A 25,023-nucleotide genomic window follows, 5' to 3' on the forward strand; every position below is an offset into this window, starting at 1 on the left:
CCAGCTGCAGGTACGCCAACCCCCGGCACAGCCGCTGTGCTGGAGGACTCAGGACCGCCGCCCCGGCCCACCCCTTTTTCAAAGCCCCGGGTCATATGCGTGTCCCGGGGCTTGTGCGCGCCGCCGAGCCTATGCAAAATTACGTGCGTAGCCCTTTGAAAATCTACCCCAGTGATTTTAGTCATTTATAATAAATAGAATAGATAGCTGTAGCTATTTGAAGGGAGAATGTATGAATCTATTACACTCCTCAATAGTCAGATGATGTCAGTGTTTGTAATCTTTGAACCACCTTTGGCAGTCTTTCCTGTTCCAATCTTCAAGGAGGAAAGGGTTGTAACTCGGCAGCACCCCAGAGCTGCTTGCTGTGGAGCAGCAAATTAGGAGCTCAGAAAACTCTACTCTGAGCCTTCTCATACTGCTGAAAAATGTCTTGAGACCTGGTATACAAACAAAACCTGAACTATTTGGTGGTCTCTAGTCCAATCATCATTATCTCTTTTGTAGAACTCATCTTACCAGATTACCTAAAACAGCAATTGTGCACCTGACATTAAAGAAACCTAGCTTAGACCCAAACAATCTAAACAATTACCACTTAGTCTCAAGTCTCCCATTCATAGGTAAGATCATAGGAAAAGCTATGCTATTATAACTATCAGAATTCCTTTTGACTGCAAACAGCCTAGACCCATTTTTTTCTGGCTTTAGGCCTTACCACAGTACAGGATCAGTACTGATAAGCCTGGTCTATGAATTACAACAGCTTAGATTGTGGACAAGCAGCACTGCTGGAACACCTTGACCTCTGTACAACCTTTGATACCATCAAACATGGAATCAGTTGAAGGATTTGGGATTAGTGAGGCCAATTTTACCTTGGTTCACATCCTTTCTCCAAAATCATACCCAAACCATCTCTCCTGACATCCCCACCCTCTCTCCTATGGAATACCACAAGTGTTCATCCTGTCACTAATGTTTTTCAAGATTTTCATGGCCCCTCAGGAGCTATCAGATTATGTACCACTCCTGTGTGGATGATATTCAATTACTGATACCCCTTGGCCCAAACTCAAAAGAAGCAATCCCCAACTTCCACATCTGCCTAGAGAAAATATCGACCTGCTGCACTAAAAACAAACTAAAATTAAAACCTCAAAAGACAAGAGGCACTGAGGATTGGTAAAAAGACATCGCTTGCATAAACTCGAAGGTGATCCTCAAAAGAAAGGGCTCCCTTTTAATGCCCAAGTCCAGAGTCTGAGTTTCATGCTAGACTCTCAGCTGACCATCAAAACCGAAGTCCTAGTAGTGACAGTCAGCCTTCTTTCATCTCCATGAACTCTGCCCTCTCTCCAATGGCCTGGCTTTTGCTTTGGTTATCCAGGACTATATTATCTCCTGCTTAGACTATTGTAACTCACTGTACATTGAAATCCCAAATAAACTAAACTTGCATCTACAACTCATCCAGAATACAGTGGCACAAGTGATGCAAAATGTAAGTAAATTCATCAGGATTATCCCAGTCCTACAAATGATATACTGACTCCTTACACTCTACTGTACCAAGTTGAAAAAATCCTAGTTCTAGCCTACAACATTCACATGCTGTGTACTGCCTTAACTAAACAGGTCACCTCAACAATTGTCTCATCCAATACACACCTTTCCACCCTCTATGCCAGCGCTTCTCAAACGGTGTGTCGCCAAGCACCGGCAGGTGTGTCGCGTGCTCCCGGTCTGTCCCGCTGCTTTTCCTTCCCTGCTGCCGTTGCTGCCGGGCTAACAGCACGTTCAAGCCCATTGGGAACGGCAGTGGTGTTAGAGGAAGCTGTGGCTCCTGCGGCTGGACTTTTCTTCTTCCCGCGCCTGCCCTGGAACAGGAAGTGATACGCAGTGCAGTGCGCAGGAAGGAGAAAGAGCTGTGCCACGTGGAAAAGTAGTGGCAGCAGCAGCAGTATCGACCCCCGAGAAGTAGCATGGCCCGGAGCAATCGAAGCAGCTGGCAATTGGCAAAGGAGACAGCAGTATCCCGCGGACGATGGGATTCTTCTTTCTTGGCCTGCAGGGGCTGGAGGAGACTGCTGCAGCTACCATTTGTGCCTCGGGGGGGGGGGGGGGGAGAAGTGAGTGAGAGAGAGAAGACAGCCAGCATGTGTGTAATTGAGAGCATGTATTTGATTGAGAGCATGTGTGTGTGTCAGAGCATGTGTGTGATTGAGAGGAACTGGTCAGAGAGGTGATGTGTGTATATGTGAGAGACAATATGACTGGAGTGTGTGTGAGAGAGTTGAGAGATTGATCAGGGAGGTGACTGGTGTGTGTGTGTGTGTGTGTATGTGTGTGTGAGAGAGAGAGAGATAGAGAAAGCATGGAAGTGAGAAATCTGGGTATGTGAGAAAGCATGGGAGTAAGAAGCCTGGTGTTGTGGGTGTGTGTGTGAAAGAAAGCATGGCAATGAGAAGCCTGTATATGTGAGAGAGAGCATGGGAGTGAGAAGCCTATAGATGGGAGAGAGAGCATGGGAGTGGGAAACCTGTGTGTGTGTGTGTGTGTGTGTGTGTGTGTATGCATGAGAGAGAGACTGGTTGGTAAGGTGACGGTGTGTGAGAGAGAGAGACTGGTGTGTGTGTGTGTGTAAGAGAGAGAAAGTGATTATGGAAATGAGAAGCCTGTGCATGTGGAGAGAGTGAGCATGGGAGTGAGAAACCTGAGGGTGTGTGAGACACAGTATGGGAGTGAGAAGCCCGTATATGTAAGATAGAACATGGGAGTGGGAAGCCTGTGTGTGTGTATGGCATGAGAGAAACTGTTCAGGAAGGTGACTGGTGTGTGTGTCAAAGACTGGTTGGGAGATGACTGGTGTGTGAGAGACAGAAACTGGTCATGGTGGTGTGACAGGTATGGTGTATGTGTAAGAGACAGGGAGAGACTTGTCATGGGCCCTAAGGAAGAGGACCATGAGTATAGAGCTTAGCCACTACTGCTGCTTCTGGTATGTGCTACGGCCTGCATGGAAGAGGACAGGAGTAGGAGAGCTGCTGGAGGGGGTAAGTAAAGGTGGCTTTTTAAGTTTATCTTTCTTGATTGACTGCCATTTTAATTATTTAATATTATGTGATGTGCCTGCTTTTTTGAAATATTTTATTGGTGTTTGGAGAATTTTTAATAGTTTTTACAAGTTTTTAATTGTTGGATGTTATTCTGTTCATAGCTGTTTTGAAACATTTATTCTGCTTATTAGTATAGTTTTACAATTATTTCTGTGTGGGGATCTGTAGCTGCTTGCTAGTTCTGTTTTCCTAATAGTAGGTGTATTGGTGTTTAGGGCCTGATTTAATATTTGTAGTGTTGCCTTTTCATAGATAGGGTTGTTACTGGTTGAGTGCATTCCGTAATACAGGTGTAACTGTGTGCAGATTAGTTTATGTACATAATTGCAGATCCTAGGAGTACATTAGGTCGGTTCTGTGTGTGTTACTGAGGTGAGATATTTTACTAGCATGTAAGTGTTTGTATCAGTCTTATTTGTTCTGTTTTCTCAAGAGGACATGCATTATTGGTGGTAAACTGCTGTCTTTTCATTAGTAGGGCTATTGAGCCTGGTAGTAGAAGGAGTTTGAGTTGCTGTTACTGAGATGACACCAGAACTAGAATATCTTTTTTGTAGGGTGAGTTGTATGGGGAATGTCGTAATTCTGCTTTACATCTATTATTGTGGATCAGGGGGGATTCCCGTGGATGCAAACTGTACTTTTACATCTAGCCCCGTGACGATCATGGGTTCAGTGTGTCATGCATGTGAGAACCGTCTGTCAGGTGTGTCCCGACAGAAAAAAGGTTGAGAACCACTGTTATAAAGGATTCTGAATTTGATGGGTAACCAATGTAAAGAATACAGAGTTGGAGTGATGTGATTTTTAGCAGGTGAGCCAAGTAAAATGCGAGCAGCTGAATTTTGTATAAGTTGTAAAGGTTGGATAGCAGTCAGGAAGTTGTAAAGGTTGGATAGCAGTCAGGAAGACCCAAGTAAAGTCCATTACAGTAGTCCAAACCGGAGAAGATAAAGGATTGAAGAACAGAATGTAAGACAGAAATAAAGAAGTGAACGTAAGCTGCAGTTTAAAGAAAGAGTTTTGACAGTTAAAGAAATACGATGTGACAATGACACATCTGAATTTAATAGTACACCTAAGTTTCGAGCTTTACTGAGAATGGGTATAGCAGTGCCGTTTAATAGTAGGCGTGCTGGAGGACCATTTGAAGAGTTTGCAAGTGAACTTAGAAATATTATTTCAGTTTTGTTGGGGTTCAGTTTTAGACAGTTGTGTGATAACCATCTATCAATTGTATTTATATATAGAGCTACAGTGGAAAGTGTCTCTAACCAGGATGATTTATAAGGTACGAAAAACTGAATAACATCAGCGTATATTTTAAATTTTAAATTGAACATTCAGAGTAGAAAGTATATGAAAGTAAATTTTGAAAAGGATTGTGAAGACCAAAGATCCTTGGGGGACACCAAAGAGGACTGTGTAGGGAGTTGAGAACTAATATTAATCTGATCAATACGGTTTGATAAATAACTTTTAAACCATTCAAGCACTGTTAACTTTATTCCTATAGAGAGAAGACTAGACAAGAATTTGGTGATCTAAAGTGTCAAAGGTGGCCAAGATGTCTAAGAAAACCAGTATGAAATCTATATTTGAGACAAAACCACGTAGAAAAGTGTCAAAGGAAGATAAGAGTAGTGTTTCAGTTGAGTGTCCTTTTCGAAAACCATATTGGCATGGGTGTAAGATATCATGATCTGAAAGAAAATCATGATGAAGGACAGTAGATTCTATGAGTTTAGCTAGCGAGGTGATAGAGGCAATATGTCTTAGGTTACTGAAATCCATGAGGTTTTGTGATTTGTTTTTCAATATTGGAAGAACAGAAGTTTGTTTTAAGGCATCAGGAAAAATTCCAGATTGTAGTGATTGGTTAATTAACTTGCAAAGGTGATCGCAAACTACCTCACCAATAGATTTAAATAAAGTTTCCTGAACATGGATTTAGAGGAGAGTTTGAATTTTTTTGTTTTTAGAGGACTTGTAACAATGTATTAGATATTGGTGAAAAGGAAGATCAGTTGCAACTGGGTGTGGAGTTACAAAATTTTGGGACTAGAAGATTAGAAAATTCTTCAGAGATTTTAATTATTTTATTTTTGAAATGGTCAGTTACAGATGGAATGGCAGACGGTTAAATAATAGTTCTGCCATTAGGAAGTTAATGATTTTACTATGTTGAAAAGTACTGAAGAATTTCCCTTTGCGGAAGAAATTTTCTCTGCATAATATAATTTTTTTGCCATATTAATTTCTCTCTTTCCTAGCGGATAGCCAGATGGACTCAGGACCAGTGGGTTATGTGCTCTTCTGCTAGCAGATGGGAGACGGAGTCAGATTTCAAAGCTAACGTCACTATAGATATACACCTGCAGTAACCTCAGCTCTTCAGTATCTCTCTGTCTCCTAGCAGATGCAGACACTATCCCACACACTACACATTGTTAGGAAAATTACCGCAAGAAGACAAAATTACCTTAAAGAAGATCGAGCCCCGCTCTCCTGCGGTGATACCTAAGGATCCCTCCCCCAGTCAAGAATTCCTGAGGTGATCTCCGATATCCCTCAGAGGTGTGCCTTAGTCCAGTAGCCAGTTCCCGGCGTGGACTTAGCCCCCAGAGTGGCTGAAAGGCAGTGGGTGCAGAACCGAGCAAGGCGGTGAAGGTAATTCCCTCTCCCCCCGCAGCTGGAGACCATGTGGCACACGATCAGTAAGCGCCGAGACCAGGTAAGCAGAAATCTTTAAATTCAGGTCTCCGGTCTCCAGAGCTCGGGTTGCCGTACCAGTTCCTTCTTCCGGCGAGGTTAAAAAGGGAGGGAGCACAAATCGGGTTGAGCAGCCTTGGTTGGGCAAGGCCCCGATCCAGTGCAAGGGTCCACACACGTGGAGACCCTCAGAGTGCGCCATCTTATGGGCGGAGGTTGTTGGCGCCATCTTCCCTTTTCGACCGACGGTACGCGCGGGACAGGCCAGGCGGCCAATGCGCCTAACTTGCGTGCGTCCAATACAGACACGCGCACAGCGGCGCGCACAACTGAGCGCATCCGTGCGCATAACTGTGCACGGATGCGTGTGCACAGCCGTGCTTAAATCTACACGTGCATATACACATAGAGACAATGGCACCGGTGCCCAAGACGGCCAGAAGGCACTCTCTTTGCACAGCCTGCCACATAAGAGCTGTGCAACCTGAACTGGAGTCCTGCCTGTGTCAGCATTGCAAAGAAGCCCAGGGGGAACCAAAGCCTGGTCCTTTACTGTTGGGGGATGGGTCCGGAACTACTACCGACGATAACTCCCCGGATCTATGTATCTCCGAGATGGCTTCTCCACAAGAGGGCAACTCTGGGGCCCCTACTATGACTCCCCCTGGGATTAAGATGGACCCAGGGACCTTCTCCTGGTTAGAAGTTTTCCAAGGGCTGCAAGCCTTCGTTCAGGCGCAATCAGCCCCGGCTGCGCCCTGGGCTCAACCCCTGCCGGAAGCACAAGATCCTCCTGGCCCTGCTCGGATGCCTCGAGACATGTCTCATCTAACCAAGAATTTCCCTGACAGGGACCCAGACACCTCAGATGATTATGTTGACTCCCTGGAAGAAGGAAAAATTCCTCCAGGAATGGAACCATACCAGACCATGCTTTGCTTCTTCCACAAGGATGAATTACCAGCCCTTGTTTCACAGACTCTGAAGACGCTGGGTATTCCAGGCACGGATCCTATGGCGGAACCAAAGAGGAACCCCATCCTGGTGTCCCTTTGTAAAGCCTCATGCTACTTCCCAATGATGGAAGCCATCCAGGAACTGACTGACCTGGAGTGGGATGCCCTGGAGGCCAGCTTCAAAGGGGGTCGGGCCTTAGAAGCCCTATACCCTCTAGAACCAGCGACCAAGGAATGCCTGCGTTTCCCAAAAGTGGACGCTATGGTCTATGCTGTCTCAAAGCAAACAACGATTTCCGTTGAGGGAGGGGCTGCATTGAAGGATACTCAGGATAGACGATTGGAATCCATCCTTAAGCAGGCCTTCGACGCAATAGCAATGACCCTGCAGATTGCTTCCTGATGTGCACTGGTGGCACGTTCCTGCTTGCTCCTCTCGAGAGAGAGAGAGAGGCAAATAACTCCAGATCGTATACCGATGAGATGATGGAACCTGCAGCAGCCTTCCTGACGGACGCAAGCTCAGACCTGGTGCGTACCTCAGCCAGAGGCATTAGCCTCGGTAGTGGCAGCCAGAAGACAACTATGGCTACAGAATTGGCCTGCTGACACAACATCTAAAGCGAATCTCACAAGAATGCCTTTAAAGGATCTCTCTCGTTCGGTAGCAAATTGGAGAAGTTAGCCAGCAAATGGGGTGAATCCCCAGTGCCTCGGCTACCAGAAGATAGGAGTAAAAGATCTCAGCATCCCTCCCCCAGAAGAACCAAGGGCAGAGGCTCATGCCGCTTTAGACCCTTCAGGAACTCACAGTTCCAGGCACCTCGCCTCTCCGGAAGGTCCCAGCCCTTTCAGAACCGACAGACCAAGAGAGGAGCAGGCCTGGGGGCAGGCTCCAGCCATGCTCCACAATGAGAATGGGCCACCCATCCACAGGAAGAGGAGATAGGGGGTCGACTTGCCCTCTTCTACCAAAAATGGGTCGAGATCACATCGGACAAATGGGTACTAAACATCATTCAAGAAGGTTACTCTCTGGAGTTCTGCAGCATCCCTCGAGACAAATATATGATGTCACCCTGACACTCCCACACCAAGAGACTGGCAGTGGAAGCCACTCTGACAAGATTACTCAGTCTGAAGGCAATAACTCCGGTTCCCACGCCCCAACAAAATACGGGGCGCTATTCCTCTATTTTATCATTCCCAAGAAGGAAGGATCATTCCAACCCATCTTGGATCTCAAGAAGGTCATCTGCGGATACTACACTTCCAAATGGAGACTCTTCGCTCCATCATAATGGCAGTACAACCAGGAGAATTTCTAACCTTCCTGGACCTCTCCGAAGCCTACCTTCATATTCCAGTCCATCAGGATCACCAGCATTTTCTACGCTTTACAATTCTGAGTCACCATTACCAGTTCCGAGTGCTACCTTTCAGCCTAGCAACTGCCCCCAGAACATTTTCCAAAATTATGGTGGTCGTGACGGCAACACTGAGTAAGGAAGGGATCTTGGTACACCCTTATCTGGACGACTGGCTGATCAGGGCAAAGTCTTCGGAAGAGAGCCGGCAGGTGACCAATAGAATCAAGAACCTACTGCAGGAACTCGGTTGGGTCATGAACATGGGCAAGAAGTCTTCAGCCCTCTCAATCTCTAGAGTACCTGGGGGCCCGTTTCAACACCAGAGCAAAGTCTTCTTCCCTCCCCTGAGGAGAAGGAAACTGATGGAACAATTACGACGATTGATGACCAATGCACGCTCCAAGGTATGGGACTACCTTCAAGTCCTCGGCCTCATGGCATCAACCCTGGAGGTCGTCCCGTGGGCAAGGGCCCACATGCGACCACTCCAGAACTCCTTACTGTCATGATGGAACCCACTGTCCCAGGACTACTCAATTCGCCTCCAACTACCAGCAGAGGTACGTTCTCAGCTGCAGTGGTGGCTACAGGAAGACCACCTAAGCAGAGGAGTAGGCCTATCCCCACTGAACTGGATCTTGCTCACCACGGATGCAAGGGTGGGGAGCCCACTGTCAGGAGCTGACAGCCCAGGGACAATGGAACATGGAAGAGGCGGAATGGAACATAAACCGCCTGGAAGCTCAAGCAATCAGACTAGCGTGCCTGCAATTCAGCCACAGACTCTGAGGCAAAGCGATTCGAGTAATGTCGGACAACACTACAATGGTAGCTTACATGAACCGCCAGGGAGGAACCAGGAGCCAGCAGGTGTCTCTGGAGATAGACCCTCTCATGGCATGGGCGGCGATAAACCTACAAGATATCTCGGCCTCCCTCATGACAGGAAAAGACAACGTCTCAGCAGTGGGAGCCTGGACCCGGGAGAATGGACGCTGTTGCCCACAGCCTTCCAACTGATAGTAAATCGCTGGGGCCTCCTAGCCATGGATCTACTGGCCACCCATCTCAGTGCCCAAGTCCCCAGGCTCTTCAGCCACAGACGAGAGCCACACTGCCAAGGGATTGACGCTCACGTCCAGACTTGGCCAGAGGAAGACTTACTGTACGCCTTCCCCCCATGGCCGCTACTGGGCAAGGTCATCCGCAAGATAGAACATCACAGAGGACTAGTTCTACTAGTGGTCCCGGATTGGCCAAGACGACCATGATATGCAGACATGCAAAGACTCCTTGTGGGGAACCCTCTGTGTCTACCTCCACACAGGGGCTTTCTCCGCCAGGGCCTGATTCTTCACAAAGATCCATCTCGATTCTCTTATGGTCTGGCCCTTGAGAGGACTCGCCTGAAGAAGCATGGTTACTCAAAGGCCGTGATTGACACCCTACTCTGCGCGCGCAAGTTCGCCACATCCCTGTCATACATAAGGATCTGGAGAGTATTCAAAGCATGGTGCAAGGACCACAGGATACTCCAGTGGACGGCCAATATCTCCATGATCCTGGAGTTCCTACAAGACAGTATGAAGAAGGGGTTGTCACTCAACTCCCTCAAGGTCCAAGTAGCCGCACTGTCCTGCTTCAGAGCCGAAGTGGACGGTATCCAGCTATCAACTCATCCGGATTTGTCCCACTTCCTAAAAGGGGTTAAACAACTCCGACCACCCCTAAAGTGGCCGGTGCCCCTATGGAATCTCAATCTAGTATTAGACGTCCTAGTAGGGGCTTCCTTCAGACCAACGCGCGGTCTGTCTCTACTCCTCTTAACATTGAAGATGGTATTCATGGTGGCAGGATGTTCAGCTTGTCACATCTCTGAACTACAGACACTATCCTGTCGGGAACCGTTCCTTAGGTTCACTCCTGGAACCATACAGCTGTGCACCGTTCCCTCCTTCCTACCGATAGCCTGGTTCAAATGAAAATAGGAGACCACTATCTCCCTGCCATCTCCGGACGGACATAAAGACTCGGAAGACTCGCGCCGCCTTCGCCATCTAAATGTCGGCAGACTCCTGGTGTGATACCTGAAAAAATCAGAACTGGTGCGCAAAACGGATCGCTTGTTCGTTCTCCACAGCGGGAAGAAGCAAGGAGAAGCGGCCTCGCAGGTGACCATAGCCTGCTGGATCAAAGAAGAAATCAAGGCAGCCTACATAGAGGCAGGAAAGCCCTTACCACTACAGTTTAAGGCTCATTCTACGAGGGCACAGGCAGTTTCTTGGGCAGAAACCAAGCTGCTGTCGCCCGCCAAGATCTGTCTGGCAGCAACATGGTCCTCCATACACACCTCCAGGTTCTACCGCCTGGATGTTCAGGCCTGAGAAGACGCAGCCTTCGCAAGGGTAGTACTAAGTGGGCCTCGGGCGGCCTCCCGCCCTGACCGGTAGTAGCTTTTGTACATCCCACTGGTCCTGAGTCCATCTGGCTACACGCTAGGAAATGGAGAAATTACTTACCTGATAATTTTGTTTTCCTTAGTTTAGACAGATGGACTCAGCATCCCGCCTACAGCTGCCCCAGAGAAGGAGAACCTCGGAAAGCGAACCTCAAGACGAAGCAAATATGCTAAGCCGCTGTCTACCTCTAGTTCAAGACACCCACAGTTTGTCGGGTGTCGGCGTTAATTGGTTGAGTGCCCTGGCAATCTCCAGTTTTGAAATCAGTTGAACCAGTTCAACCAAGTTTTAATCAAGTTTAATCAAGTTAATTAAGCAAGATATATCCACAGTCGCTTTTCGAAGAGAATACTGAAGAACTGAGGTTACTGCAAGGGTATATCTAGAGTGACGTCAGCTTTGAAATCTGACTCCGTCTCCCATCTCCTAGCAGAAGAGCACGTAACCCACTGGTCCTGAGTCCATCTGGCTATCCGCTAGGAAAGAGAGAAATTAATATGGCAAAAAAATTATATTATGCAGAGAAAATTTCTGTCTACACTAAGGAAAACAAAATTATCAGGTAAGTAATTTCTCCATTATAAATGCGTAACATGCAATAGTAGTTGTTTTTTGAATTGGCACTTCGCTATGATATTAAGTCGGAGGGTGTACAGAAAAGCAGTTTTTTTTCTGCTTTTCTGTACACTTCCCTGGTGCCGGCCAAAATTTACACCAGCCTTTAGGCAGGCGTTAATTTCTGAAAGTAAAATGTGCGGCTTGGCTGCACATTTTACTTTCTGTTTCGCATGGGAATAACTAATAGGGCCATCAACATGCATTTGCATGTTGCGGGCGCTATTAGTTTTGGGGGGGTTGGACATGCGTTTTCGACACGCTATTACCCCTTACTATATGAGGGCTTAAACTAGCGCGTCGAAAACGCGCATCCAAACCTGGGCTAACAGTGCGCTCCACCGGAGTGCACTGTACTGTATCGGCCTGTAAGTGAATTGGTAATTGGAGTAGGTTTGGTTAAGCTAAGAGAAAAATAAATTATCCCTAAATATTTGTTTGATAAATGTGGCTGGGATCTTAGATCATCTCAGGAGTTCCAGCTAGCAGCACCTCAAACACATAATTTTCATTCTATTCACTGTGCCAAGCTGGCATTTGTAGTTGCAGTACCACAGGTTTGGAATGAACTTTCAACCTCAATAGCTGAGTTGAACTATAGGAAATTCCAGACACTCATTTCCTTGTGAGGCCTAAGGTGAGGTTTGCTAGTATGGGTGGGTATTATGTATTAACAACCTGGTTATAAAATCTTGAAAATGATTAGGGTATGGGAGCTGTATTTCTGGAGAATTAAGATCAAAGGGGCAGCAGCGATGGTGTCTGTTTTGTCTTATGTGTATTTTAATTATGAGTATATTTATTTATTTTATTTATTTAATTTATTTATTTAAAGGCTTTTATATACCGATAACCGTTTACACATCATATATTGTTACACATCACCTTTATTGTTTCTACTGATTATGCGGTATTTACATTTTATAAATAAAGTTGTTTTTGTAGGAAGATTTTGGCAGGCCAGACTGCATAACCTTTTGGAATTTTTCCAGAGTAGCATTTCTAAAGGTTCCACAGGATTTTTAGTGTCCACGGAGTAGTGATAATAATATAATATATTAATGTTGTGTATTTCACAAATAAATGCATGTTTAAAACTCTAAAGGTTCACTAAGGTGGAATATACAGTAGCTTGGTAGCAATTTATAAGTTGTTATTGTGCATTTGTTTAGTAATAGCTTAAAATACCAACTGAAAGCCAGGGAACAGCAGCTAAAAGTTCCATACGCTCTATTTGGTTTTTTTGTCACAAGCATAGACAATCCTAGCTTCAAGTGTTGATTCATCTTCACTTTTCCACTGTTTCTGGAAGATAAGGGATGGAGGAAGCAAGCCACATAGACAAAAAGAGAGAAGAGAAAAAAAGACCTATATCACAATGCTAAAGATTAGATATTACTTTTGCTTAGAGGAAGTAAGACATGGATATGACTGGAAAACGGAACTCAGATTTTTAGATTGCTGTTACAGGTGGATTCTTTCCATTTAGAGTGATTCCTAGTTGCTTTCTAGCTTCCAGTAAGTGTAATTTTTAAGCTTAATTGCACTTATGAGTCCCTACCCCATCCCAAAAAAAATAAATTTGGGAAGGCAAACTCAAAACCTAGTAGGCGTGTCCCAGCTCTAATCTTGATTATAGCTGTGTATGGAAGAGCCTGCAAAAAGAAGAATTATATTACAGGATATTAATCTGTATTAATATTAATACTTTTTCAAAGTGCAATGCTTAGGTCGTTCATGCAGAGCTGTCACTTAACCAAGAAACTTGCTCATTGAATACAATTTAGAATGCCGCCCATATCATAAGAAATGTAGCCTTCTGCGCTAAAAGATATTTTTTGCTTACAGGTTAATATTTATCGGTTGGTGACCAAGGGATCAGTAGAAGAAGAAATCATTGAGAGAGCTAAGAAGAAAATGGTACTAGATCATCTGGTTATTCAGAGAATGGACACAACAGGGAAAACTGTTTTACATACGGGTTCTACTCCATCAAGGTAATCTATAGATACCATAAACTAAATGTTGGAGCATTTCTGTGCATGCTGCCTATTGTACAGTTAAATAGATGTTGTAATTAAAGGCTCTAAAAAGCTTTTAGGTGGGCTGTGTTGTAAATTAAGATGAATTAATATGTATTCAAGAGTTTTCAGATTCTCTATCAATCCTTCTAAATGGTAGGACGAGACTATAGATTAATAGGATAAAAAAGTAGTGCATTTTATAATAGTTAAAATGACTGAAGAAGAATCTAAAATTAATTTTACCCTTAAGATTGAGAAACAGCTTAATTTTATACCATTATATAGCTTTACAGAATGACTAAACTTTTAACTCAGTTCAAGTTAATTCTTTATTTTAGCTCTGCTCCTTTCAATAAAGAAGAGCTGGCAGCCATCTTAAAGTTTGGTGCTGAGGAACTTTTTAAGGAACCAGAAGGCGAAGAACAAGAGCCCCAGGTAGAGAAGAATTGCTTTACAAGAGCACAAATAACATTTTCACATAAGTAGATTCCTTAAGAAATAAAACAAAATAATATTCTTCCAGGAAATGGATATAGATGAAATTTTGAAGAGAGCTGAAACCCGTGAAAATGAAGGGGGCCCATTGACTGTGGGAGACGAGTTGCTGTCTCAGTTTAAGGTAATTGGGTCTTTCTGATAAAAATTCTTTTTATTTTCAAAAACAACTTCAATACAAACAAATGTTCATACAGAAACCAGTCAGAACTGCTTACAATAAATTAATAGAAACTACTGCATAATAAAGAAACACAAGCAGCTTCTCCTAGGACAAGCAGGATGGTAGTCCTCACATACAGGTGACATCATCAGATGGAGCCCAGCACGGAAAACTTTTGTCAAAGTTTTGACTAGGCACACTGAGCATGCCTATCATGCCACTATCCATGTGGGGTCCCTCTTCAGTCTCTTATTTTCCGCAGAGCGTTCATCTCGAGGATGTGGAGCTCATGCAGTTTTTGGTTGGAAAACTGCCACGATCGAGTAAATTTTTCTCTGTTTGTCGCACAGAGTCCCTCGATCTCCCGACCGTAGTTAGCAGGTGTCGTGGTAAGTTTGTATGTTCCTAGGGACGATTTACAACGGTGCCATCTTCCAGTGGCCGCCAGCCATCAACCGCTTGCTGGTTATCTTTTTCGATGGCAGTGTCAGGCTTTCGCCGATGCCCCCGGACTATGTCCATTACAGACCCCCACGAAGTCTGTATTTTGTGCCTGGGGGAGTCGCATGATGTCCAGGGGTGGTGTGTGTTCTGCGCCCAGATGACCCCCAAGGGGCGCGGGCGCATCTCGACAAAATGAAGAAGTTGTTCGGGCCCAGGAAGTCTGAGCCCTTGACCTCTGCGTTGGGGGCATTGACACCTCGGAGTAAGGAGGGGTCGGTGGCCACTCATTCAGTGTTTGTTTCTCCACTGTCGTGTTCCCAGGTTGAATTGGGCGCTGGGGACCGGCCTCTTTGTATTTTCTCTCGGTCCGGGTCCGGTTCATCTCCATCTCCCTCGGCTCCGAGGAAAGACCAGGCCGAGCACCTTGGGAGGTCAAGGAAGCACCGTCATTGGTTGCCATCCTTGCATGAATCCAAGCTCGGGAAGGGGACCTTGTCTAGTCTCCTCCTCCTCAAGCTGTCTTGTCTTCGTCAGCACTTGAGGAGGAGTTGGAGCCCAGAGTACGGTTGGCGATCGGCCAACGTGCTCCATCGATGCTGACACCCTTATTGGAGCATTTAGATTTCCTCCTAGGTGCGCTGCTGATGCAGCCTTTGCTGATGCCCCAGGTGCCCTCGATGCCCAGGGGACACAAATGGTGCCTCGATCGGAGGCTATTCCATGGCCGATTCCTTGGACAAGGGAGGGCCTTTGGGGCAGATGGTCCTGCTTCCGCGGCAGACCCCCGCAGCCGACGTTGCCTGAGACCCCATCAGGTTTCTCAGTGTCCTCGTTTCCCTCGGTGCCTGCTGTGCTGCTGGTGCCTTCTGTGCCCCCGAAGCCCTTCAGGCTCCCGGTGCCTTCGGGGTCCCAGCCTGAGGGTGTTACTAGGGCTGCTCCTCTGGGGTCCCCGGGCAGCCTGAGTGAGGGCACTCCATATGACTCCTTGGAGGATGAGGCTTCCATGTCCTCTTCAGAGGATTCTGAGGACCTTCCCTGTGAGCCAACGCCTCCTGAGGACTTGACATTTGCTGGTTATGTGTGGGGCATGGCAGAGTCAGTCCCATTCCAGCTCCTGATGGAGGAGGACTTCAGGCACAAAATGCTGGAGGTTCTCCCAATATGTGGATGCGCCTAAGGAGGTGGTGGCTGTGCCGGGAAATGACATCTTCAAGGAACTGTTTGTCCAGCTTTGGGAGCACCCTATTTTGGTACCCCAAGTGAACCAGTAGACCGATGCTGTGTACCTGGTGTAGCCTACCACGGGTTTTTTGTTTGTTTTTTTTATTGATAATTTTTATTAAAGGCAGAACTGTGAACAAATGTATATTGTGTCATATGTGTTCAGCATACAGAAATCAAAGTAGCAATATAACAACTGTACAAATAAGATAATCATAATTACATCCAAAAACTGAGATATGCCCATATCCAATTACTATATCATCTTGATTAACCCACCCGTCCCTACTATCCTCCCACGGGTTTTGAGCAGCATCAGCTTCTGCACCAGTCCATGGTGGTGGGATCTGCCCTTAGGAAGGCGATGAGGTCTTGGACTCAAACTTTGGCTCCTCCAGGCCGTGAACACAGGTCTTCCAGGGTTCATGCTGGCGGCCCATATTGCCTATTATCGAAAATACAGTGGCCGGCTGCGTTTCTTTGCGGACCGTTGGTCAGGTATCCCCTTGGACTGTGGGTCCTGTCCATCGTTTGTCGGTTAAATTTCCAGCGGGTCCCTTTAGATTGTCCTCCATGCCCCTCGTGGGGGTTTTCGGCAAATCAGCAAATATTGTTAATGGAGCTCTCTGCCCTTCTAATGGCCAGGGCAGTCAAGCCTATTCTCCCAAAGCAGGGCAGCGGCTTCTACTCCAGGTAGTTCCTGATTCCAAAGAAAGCAGGTGGCCTCCATCCTATTGTAGACCTGAGGGCCTTGAACAAGTTCCTGGAATTGGAAAAGTTCAAGATGGTCTCACTGGGTGCCTTAATACCTCTCTTGTGGAGGGGGGAACTAGTTTTGCTCCCTCAATCTAAAAGACACCTACGCCTACATCGAAATTTCCCATATACATCGGAAATATCTCTGATTTGTGGTAGGTGAGGACCACTTTCAGTACTGGGTGCTACCTTTTGGCCTGGTGTCAGCACCCTGAGCCTTCACAAAGTGCCTGGCGATGGTGGGTGCTCACCTGAGGAGTCTACGGGTGCAGGTCTTTCCCTGCCTGGATGACTGGCTCATCAAGAGTGCCACCAGGCAGGGTGCACTGCAGTCTCTATGCTCCACCATTGCAGTGTTAGAGACCTTGGGCTTTCTGATCAATTACCCGAAGTCTCAGCTGGTTCCAGCCGTACAGCTGGACTTTATTGGTGCCAGGTTCAACACAGCTCAGGCATTCTTATCCCTGCCTCGGGCACTCACCCTAGTGTCCCTGGCAGGAGCGATCTCTCAGAGTCGCCAGATCTCCACGCACCGCATGCTACGTCTGTTGAGTCACATGGCTGCGACCGTCTATGTCACTTCATTCGCTCGTCTGCATATGCACAGGGAGCAATGGACTCTATGGTCCCAATGGCGTCAGGCCACCCAGGACATTCAGGTGCACATCAGGGTTTCTCCACCTCTCCGGAAGTCCTTGTCGTGGTGGGGTACCCTACCTGTCCCTCACTGCTTGGATGTTGAGAGGGTAACTTTACAGCCCCTGGATCTCTCGGAAGAGGTATCTTGAGTCCTGGTGAAATCCAGGAGGCCTTCCACTAGGAAGTCTTATGGTATGAAGTAGAATAGTTTCTCCATTTGGTGCAAGCGCCACAGCTTGGATCCGTTCTCCTGCTCCACCTCGAAGCTTCTTGATTTCCTTCTGCACCTCTCAGAGGCTGGCCTGAAGACCAACTCCGTCAGAATCCATCTCAGTGCTATTGGGGCCCCTGTCTCAGTGCAGCCTAACGGGGAGCGCTTTATGCAGGGTCTGCTTCAGCTGAAGCCTCCACTAAGGCCCTCCACTGTGTCCTGGGACATCAACAAGTCTTGGCCCAGCTAATGAAGGCTCTGTTTGAGCCTTTGCGCTCCTGTGACCTGAAGTATCTGTCCTGAAAGGTCATCTTCTGGGTGGCGGTCACCTCGGTGCGCAGAGTCTGTAAACTTCAAGCTTTGGTGTCATACCCACCGTATACGAGGTTCTTTCATGATAGGGTGGTTCTGTGTATGCACGCTAAGTTCCTGCTGAAGGTGGTCACAGCATTCCACCTCTTTTCCCAAGCCATATTCACACCAGGGTGAATGGACTTTGCCCAGTCTGGATTGCAAGAGAGCCTTAGCCTTCAACCTGGAGCGAACAGCAAGCCACATACAGTCCATGCAACTCTTCATCTCTTTTGATAAAAACCGTTTGGGAGTTGCCATTGGCAAGCAGACTCTATCCACCTGGCTAGCAGATTTCTTTTCTTTTTGCTATGCTCAGGCTGGACAGCAGCTTGGGGACCATGTCAGGACTCATTCTGTTAGAGCCATGGCTGCTTCAAGGGGGCCCACTTGTGAGCAGTCCCCATGGATGAGATCTGCAGGGTTGCAACATAGAGTTCTCTCCACACCTTCGCCTTGCACTACTGTCTGGACAGGGATGGCCATCGCGACAGTAATTTCAACCAGTCTGTCCTCCGGAATCTCTTCCTGCTTCAGGCCCATTGTTCGGGTTCAGGCTGACTCCCTCTTTTACCATCAGCACCAGTGTTGTTGTGCCCATTGGCACCTGGTTAGATGCTGTTGGTCCGATTGTTGTTCGGGAGCAGCCTGTAGCTAAGGATTCACACACATGTGAGGACTACCATCCTGCTTGTCCTGGGAGAAAGCAGAATTGCTTACCTGTAACAAGTCTTTTCCTAGGACAGCAGGATGTTAGTCCTCAGGAAACCTGCCCACCACCCCGCAGAGTTGGGTTTCTATTCAGTTTGTTATTTTATTTTTCATAATTCTATATTATGAAACTGAAGAGGGATCCCGCATGGATAGTGGCATGCTGGGCATACTCAGTGTGTGTAGTGAAAGTTCTAGAAAATTTGACAAATGTTTTCCATGCCGGGCTCCATCTGATGTCGTCACCCATATGTGAGGATTAACATCCTGCTGTCCTAGGAGAACACCTGTTACAGGTAAGCAACTCTGCTTTCTGTCATCATCCAGACCACAAATAGGTAGGGGAGGAATAAAAAGGAAAGGAACACCCCGAAAGGAAACAAAATTTAATTTCAGTAAAGAAATAGGCAAATATGTGCAGTCTCTACTTACAAAACCCTACAGTTTATTATAACAGCTTCTCTATCTCAGCCTAAGTCTCAGAAACCCTCTTTGAATCCAAGAACACTCATAAGTTGTTCAGGGATTTGAAAAACATTATCAAATATTTGCAAGGGTATTGTAAATGAAAAGAAGCCCTCAAGGCTCAAGCTTCATGTCTCATTTCCAAACACAGTTTCCTCCTTTCTTGCCATAATTTTTGCGGTGACTGGGAAAAATCCATATCTTTTGTCTGTAAAACAAGGCATGAGCTTTTTTTTTTTCAATTTACTGTTTATTAAGTAGATTAAAGTATAACTTCATAACAGAGCTTAAATCTTGTTCAAAGACAAACTTCACTAGTACTATTGCTCTCTCCTGGATTTCCACAAACAATTGTTCCAAAATAATGGATTACAAACTGGTTAAAAGACAGGAAACAGAGAGAGTAGGATTAAATGGTCAGTTTTTTCAGTGGAGAAAGATAAACAGTGGGGTGCCTCAGGGATCTGTACTAGGACTAGTGCTTTTCAATATATTTATAAATGATCTGGAAAGGGGAACAAGTAAGGTAATCAGATTTGCAGATGATACAAAATTAAGAGTTGTTAAATCACAAGCAGATTGTGATGAATTACAGGAAGATCTTGTGAGAGTTGAAGACTGGTCATTCAAATGGCAGATGACGTTTAATGTGGACATGTGCAAAGAGATGCACATAGGTAAAAATAACCCATGCTGTTAGGTTCCATATTAGGAGTTACCACCCAGGAAAAAGATCTAGGCATCATAAGAACATGCCCTACTGGGTCAGACCAAGAGTCCATCAAGCCCAGTATCCTGTTTCCAACAGAGGCCAAGTACCTGGCAAGTACCCAAACACTAAGATCCTATGCTACAGATGCCAGTAATAGAAGTGGCTATTCCCTAAGTCAACTTGATTTATAGCAGTTAATGGACTTCGCCTCCAAGAACTTATCCAAACCTTTTTTAAACCCAGCTACACTAACGTTACTAATAACATCCTCTAGCAATAAATTCCAGAGCTTAACTGTGTGTAGAGTGAAAAGAAAATTATTCCTTACCTGGTAATTTTCATTCCTGTTGTACCATGGATCAGTCCAGACAGTGGGTTATACCTCCCCCCCCCCCCCTTCCAGTAGATGGAGTCAGAGCAAAAACTGAGAGGGTGCTCTCTCATAAGCTGGTGCACCTTCTGCATTCCTTCAGTTTTAAGAATATCAAAGCCAGAAAGAAAAGCCTTGGATGGATCCAGACAAATTGAACATTAACTATAAACCTGTATAAATGCAAACTTGCAACAAGAACTCTTAGTCAATACCATACCGATCCTGAAATGATTAGACAGTCGAGCTGAAAGATTATCCCAAAAAACCCCAAAAAATCCTTAGGGTGGGCGTCTGGACTGATCCATGGTACTACAGGAACGAAAATTAGCAGGTAAGGAATAATTTTCTTTTCCCTGTACGTACCAGGATCAGTTCAGACAGTGGGATGTACCAAAGCTTCCCTACGTAGGATGGGCCACTGATAGCCCAGCTCGAATGACCTGAGCTCCAAAAGAGCCGGCGATCGGCGGTTGAAGATTCAAGCGATATCTGGGCTATGGTCGCATGATGCGGAGAAAGCTGTGTGAAGTGGCACTAAGACTCAAAAACTTTCCAGACCCAAATATAGGACATAGAGATGGAAGTCTTCCTAGCCTTGAGAAGAGTGGAGATAACCACCTCTGGATACCCACCTCTTCTCAGCCGTCACCTCTCAAAAGCCAGGCCGATAGACAGAAGCGATCTGTTTGGTCGAAAAATACAGGTCCCTGCCATAGAAGGTTTGGCAGATGTCCTAGTCGAAACGGACCGTCCACCGCTAAGTTGACCAAGTCTGCAAACCACGGCTGTCGAGGCCATTCCAGAGCCACCAGAATCACGGGCCCCTGGTGACTCTATTCTTCGGAGCACCCTTCCCACCAGGGGCCAAGGCGGGAACACATAGAGCAGGAGGTCCTGCAACCATGGGAGGACTAGGGCATCTGTGCCATATTCTCTTCTGCGACTGAAGAAGCACGGAGCCTTCGCATTCCTTTGAGTGGCCATCAGATCAAGATGGGGAGCCTGCGTTAATTGCTGTCCACACACTGCCCCCCAGCCAGCGAGGCTGGCATCTGTGGTAATCATCCCCCATTGTGGAAACTCCAGGTTCACCCCTCGTAGCAAGTGATCCAGGTTGAGCCACCAGGTCAGGCTGTCCTTGGCAAAAGGTGGTATCGGCAGAAGAGCCTGAAATTCCCGAGACACCAGCTTCCAACGGGAGAGTAATGCTCTTTGCAAGGGACGCATGTGGGCAAACGCCCAAGGCACTACATCTATAGTGGAGGCCATGGAGCCCAGCACCTGGAGATAGTCCCATGCTGTGGAGAGCCTGAGGTCTCGAAAGCGCTGAGCCTGATTGAAGAGAGACTGAGCCCGATCCAAATGAAGAGAGACTGTGCCCACTTTGGTGTCGAAATGAGCTCCCAAAAAGTCGAGGGACTGCGACGGAGTCAGACTGCTCTTATCAAAGTTGACGACCCAGCTGAGCAATTGGAGGAGGCGTAATACTCTCTCGACCGCGTGCTGACACAGATCACTGGACTTTGCCCAGATGAGCCAGTCATCCAAATAGGGATGGACCAGAATTCCTTCCCTTCGCAGGGCCGCCGCCACTACCACCATCATTACTTTGGTGAAGGTACGAGGAGTTCCAGGCCAGGCCAAAGGGCAGGGCCTGGAACTTGAAATGCAGCCCCAGGATCTTGAATCGAAGGAAGCGCTGATGATCCTTCATGATTGAGATATGAAGATAAGCCTCTGTCAAGTCCAAGGATGCAAGGAACTCTCCCCGGTGCACCGCAGCAATAACTGAGCACAGGGTTTCCATCCTGAAGTGTGGTATCTTGAGAGCCCTGTTGACCATTTTGAGATCCAAGATTGGTCGGAAGGAGCCTTCCTTCTTGGGGACTACGAAGTAGACAGAATAATGGCCCAACCCGTGTTCCGCTATTGGCACAGGGAGAATGGCCTTCAAATCCAGGAGTCGATCCAGTGTCTGTCGCACTGCGCACTGTTTTCTTAGTCCGCACGGGGAAAAGATAAACCTAGCTCTGAGAGGTCGAGCAAATTCTAAAGCGTAACCGTGCTGTAGAATATCCAAGTCCCATTGATCTGAGGTAATTTTGACCCACTCCTCATAGAAGAGGGAAAGGCGTCCTCCTATCTGGGGAATCAAAGAGTGGGCCGGCAATGTTTCATTGGGAAGATTTAGTAGAAGTTCCTTGTGCGAGGGTCTCTCGGGCTGGTCGTCGTCCCCGAAAGGAATGAGACCAGGACTGCGATCTTGAAGAGGGAGGTCTGTGAGAAACTGGTCTAGCCTGGCGGAAACGCTGTTGTACTCTGAAACGGTTTCGCGTGGTGCTGTATAGTCTGGAGCTCCGCGGCCAATCTTCCAGCAACTTATGTACCTTGTTCTCTCCAAGCAATTTAATGAGTTGATCCAGCTCGTCTCCAAACAGCAACTTACCCTTGAAGGGAAGGGAGCCCAGCTGAGACTTGGAGGAAGAATCCACAGACCAGTTTCTGAGCTATAGGAGGTGTCTAGCTGAGACCACTGATACCATGGACCTGGCCAGCACTCTGAGAAGATCATACAGTGCATCCACGCCATAAGCAATAACGGCTTCCAGTCGTTCCGCCTGCTGTGCCTCCCCTGGAGGCAGCTCTTGAGTACTGAGCAGTTGTTGGACCCACCAAAGACCTGCTCTCTGCATTAGGGAGCTACAGACCGCAGCCTTAACACTCAGGGTGGACACCTCAAAATCCTCTTCAGGTAAACCTCCAGTTTGCAGTCCTGCAGGTTTCTGAGGGCTGCTCCTCCAGTCACAGGAATAGTAGTCCTCTTCGTGACTGCCGATACAGAAGCATCCACCTCCGGGAGTGGGTACAGCTTGTCCATTGCCCTGCCAACCCGTAGAGAAGCCTCCGGAGTCTCCCACTCCCTGGACAGCAATTGGAGGAGCATAGGATGAAAAGGAAGCATAGAAATATAGAAATGACGGCAGAAGAAGACCAAACGGCCCATCCAGTCTGCCCAGCAAGCTTCGCACTTTTTTTTTTTCTCATACTTATCTGTTTCTCTTGGCTCTTAGTAACCTTTTGGTTCTATTTCCCTTCCACCCCCACCATTAATGTAGAGAGCAGTGTTGGAACTGCATCTAAGTGAAATATCTAGCTTAATTAGTTAGGGGTAGTAACCGCCGCAATAAGCAAGCTACACCCATGCTTATTTGTTTACCCAGACTATGTAATTCAGTCCTTGTTGGTTGTTGTCTGTATATAGATCCACTTTTCTTCATTCCCCCTGCCGTTGAAGCAGAGAATTATGCTGGATATGCATTGAAAGTGAAGTAGCAGACTTTCTCCCCTGCCGTTGAAGCAGAGAGCTATGCTGGATATGCGTGAAGTATCAGACTTTCTCCCCTGCCGTTGAAGCAGAGAGCTATGCTGGATATACGTGAAGTATCGGTCTTTCTCCCCTGCCATTGAAGCAGAGAGCTATGCTGGATATGCGTGAAAGGTCTTCGATGGAGGCCGGAGACCTGCCAGGACAGGGTCCCCCTTCTTTTTCACGGTGCTGAGTCCAGGGGCATCCTGGGGAGCCTCAATATCCAACTCGGCCAGGATATGCGAAATAAGCGGGTCTAACTCATCCCTCTGGAAAAGGCGCAAGACCCGAGGATCATCTCCCTCAACGTGCACCAGAGGACTAGGGTCATCCAAATCCAGGCCCACCGTGGGTCAGCCGGAGGAGGAAGAGGAGGAGGAGGGTCAGGAACAGTCGGGCGGGAAACTGCTCGAACCCGAGAAGACCCCAGAGGAGCCACTGGTACTGAAGGACAAGGAGGAATCCCTGGTGCTGTACCTACACGTGGCAGTAAAGAGCCCTGAGATATCCCTGCCCATATCCGGGGGATCCTCCATTCTGATCACTTTAGGTGGAGGGGGGGCCAGGGCAGTGTCCTGGTGCTGGCTGAGCCTTGCCAGATAAGCATTGTGCATCAACAGAATTAATTCTATAGAAAAGGGCTCCGGGGAAGGGATGGTTGGAGGGGGAGCAGGAGGGTCCTCCAATGGTGGCTCTGCGTCGGGAAGGTGAGCCGGGGTGAGAATCAGCGGCGAAGAAGCTCGGTCTAAGTCTGAGTCAGCAGGAGGCTGCACCGGAGCAGTTGTTTGTGGATCCAAAATGGCCGCCGTTCCCGCGTTGGACAGGAACGGGGCCGACCTCCCCTGAGTCTGGCGCGCAAAACAGACTGCCCCTGAGGCCTCGAGGTGCCCTCCCCGCCGGGGAGGCATCTAGCACACAGGCCTACCCGTGAGAGCCTCGATCCGGGCTCTCCACAGGCATTGCATCGCAATGGACCCAGGTAAGGAGGGAGCTGAACCAGCCAAATATCTCCGGAGGCTGCCGGCAGCAGTGGGCGATCCGAAGGCGGGGCCAGAGGCTCCAGGCACAGCAGCCATTTGCCACTGTGCTTAGGATCGCACGCCGGCAGTCGGCCAGCGCGCGCAACTTACTTCACCCCAGGGCTGAAGTAAGTTGTGAAACAAAACCAAAAAAAAGGAAAAGGGCAGGGGAGGTAGATGAAGGGAAGGGAAGGTGGGGTGGGGGATAAGGGACAGCGCGGCTCGGCGCGCACAAGGTGCACAATTGTGCACCCCCTTGCACACGCCGACCCAGGATTTTATAACATCTGCACGCACATGTTATAAAATCAGGCGTACATGTGTGCACGCCCGCGTGCAACCTTTTAAAATCTACCCCTGTATGAGGGCTTTTCCAGAGACATAAACAAACCTTTCCTGTGTCAATAGGTTGCTAATTTTTCAACTATGGAAGAGGATGACATTGTGGAACATGAAAAAAATTCAAAGAACTGGGAAGAAATCATTCCACAAGACCAGAGGCGAAGACTGGAAGAGGAAGAAAGACAGAAAGAACTTCAAGAAATTTACCTTCTTCCAAGAATGAGGAACTGTGCAAAACAGGTACTGTGTGGAATTCATCTAATATGGACATTGTCCTTAACATTAAGCACATTGTGAGTTCTTGCATTAGTGCTTTCTAATTAAATATGTTATGTAAATCATCTGTTTTCAGATTATAAACTAGGAATGTAGGACGAGGTCCATATTCAGTAGGACAGTTAGTGGACAAGTTATCCGGTTAAAGTTATCCAGATAACTTGTCCTGTATATTCAGAGGGATAAACGTCCTGCTTGAATATACTTGTTTAATGTTATCTGG

The 25,023-nt window shown here is 47.2% G+C and overlaps 1 protein-coding gene across 2 annotated transcripts in view; it reads left to right on the plus strand.

The window, feature by feature from the left end:
* CHD1 (chromodomain helicase DNA binding protein 1) overlaps positions 1–25,023 on the plus strand; it is a 330,081-nt gene that overhangs the window by 212,617 nt on the left and 92,441 nt on the right. For both annotated transcript variants that reach the window (XM_029572713.1, XM_029572721.1), the window contains exons 20-23: positions 13,080–13,228; positions 13,594–13,690; positions 13,779–13,874; positions 24,591–24,764. In XM_029572713.1, the coding sequence (XP_029428573.1) occupies positions 13,080–13,228; positions 13,594–13,690; positions 13,779–13,874; positions 24,591–24,764 (516 nt within the window). The remainder of the gene's footprint in view (positions 1–13,079; positions 13,229–13,593; positions 13,691–13,778; positions 13,875–24,590; positions 24,765–25,023) is intronic.

This window comes from Rhinatrema bivittatum, chromosome 1, assembly GCF_901001135.1.
Source record: "Rhinatrema bivittatum chromosome 1, aRhiBiv1.1, whole genome shotgun sequence".
NCBI lineage: Eukaryota > Metazoa > Chordata > Amphibia > Gymnophiona > Rhinatrematidae > Rhinatrema > Rhinatrema bivittatum.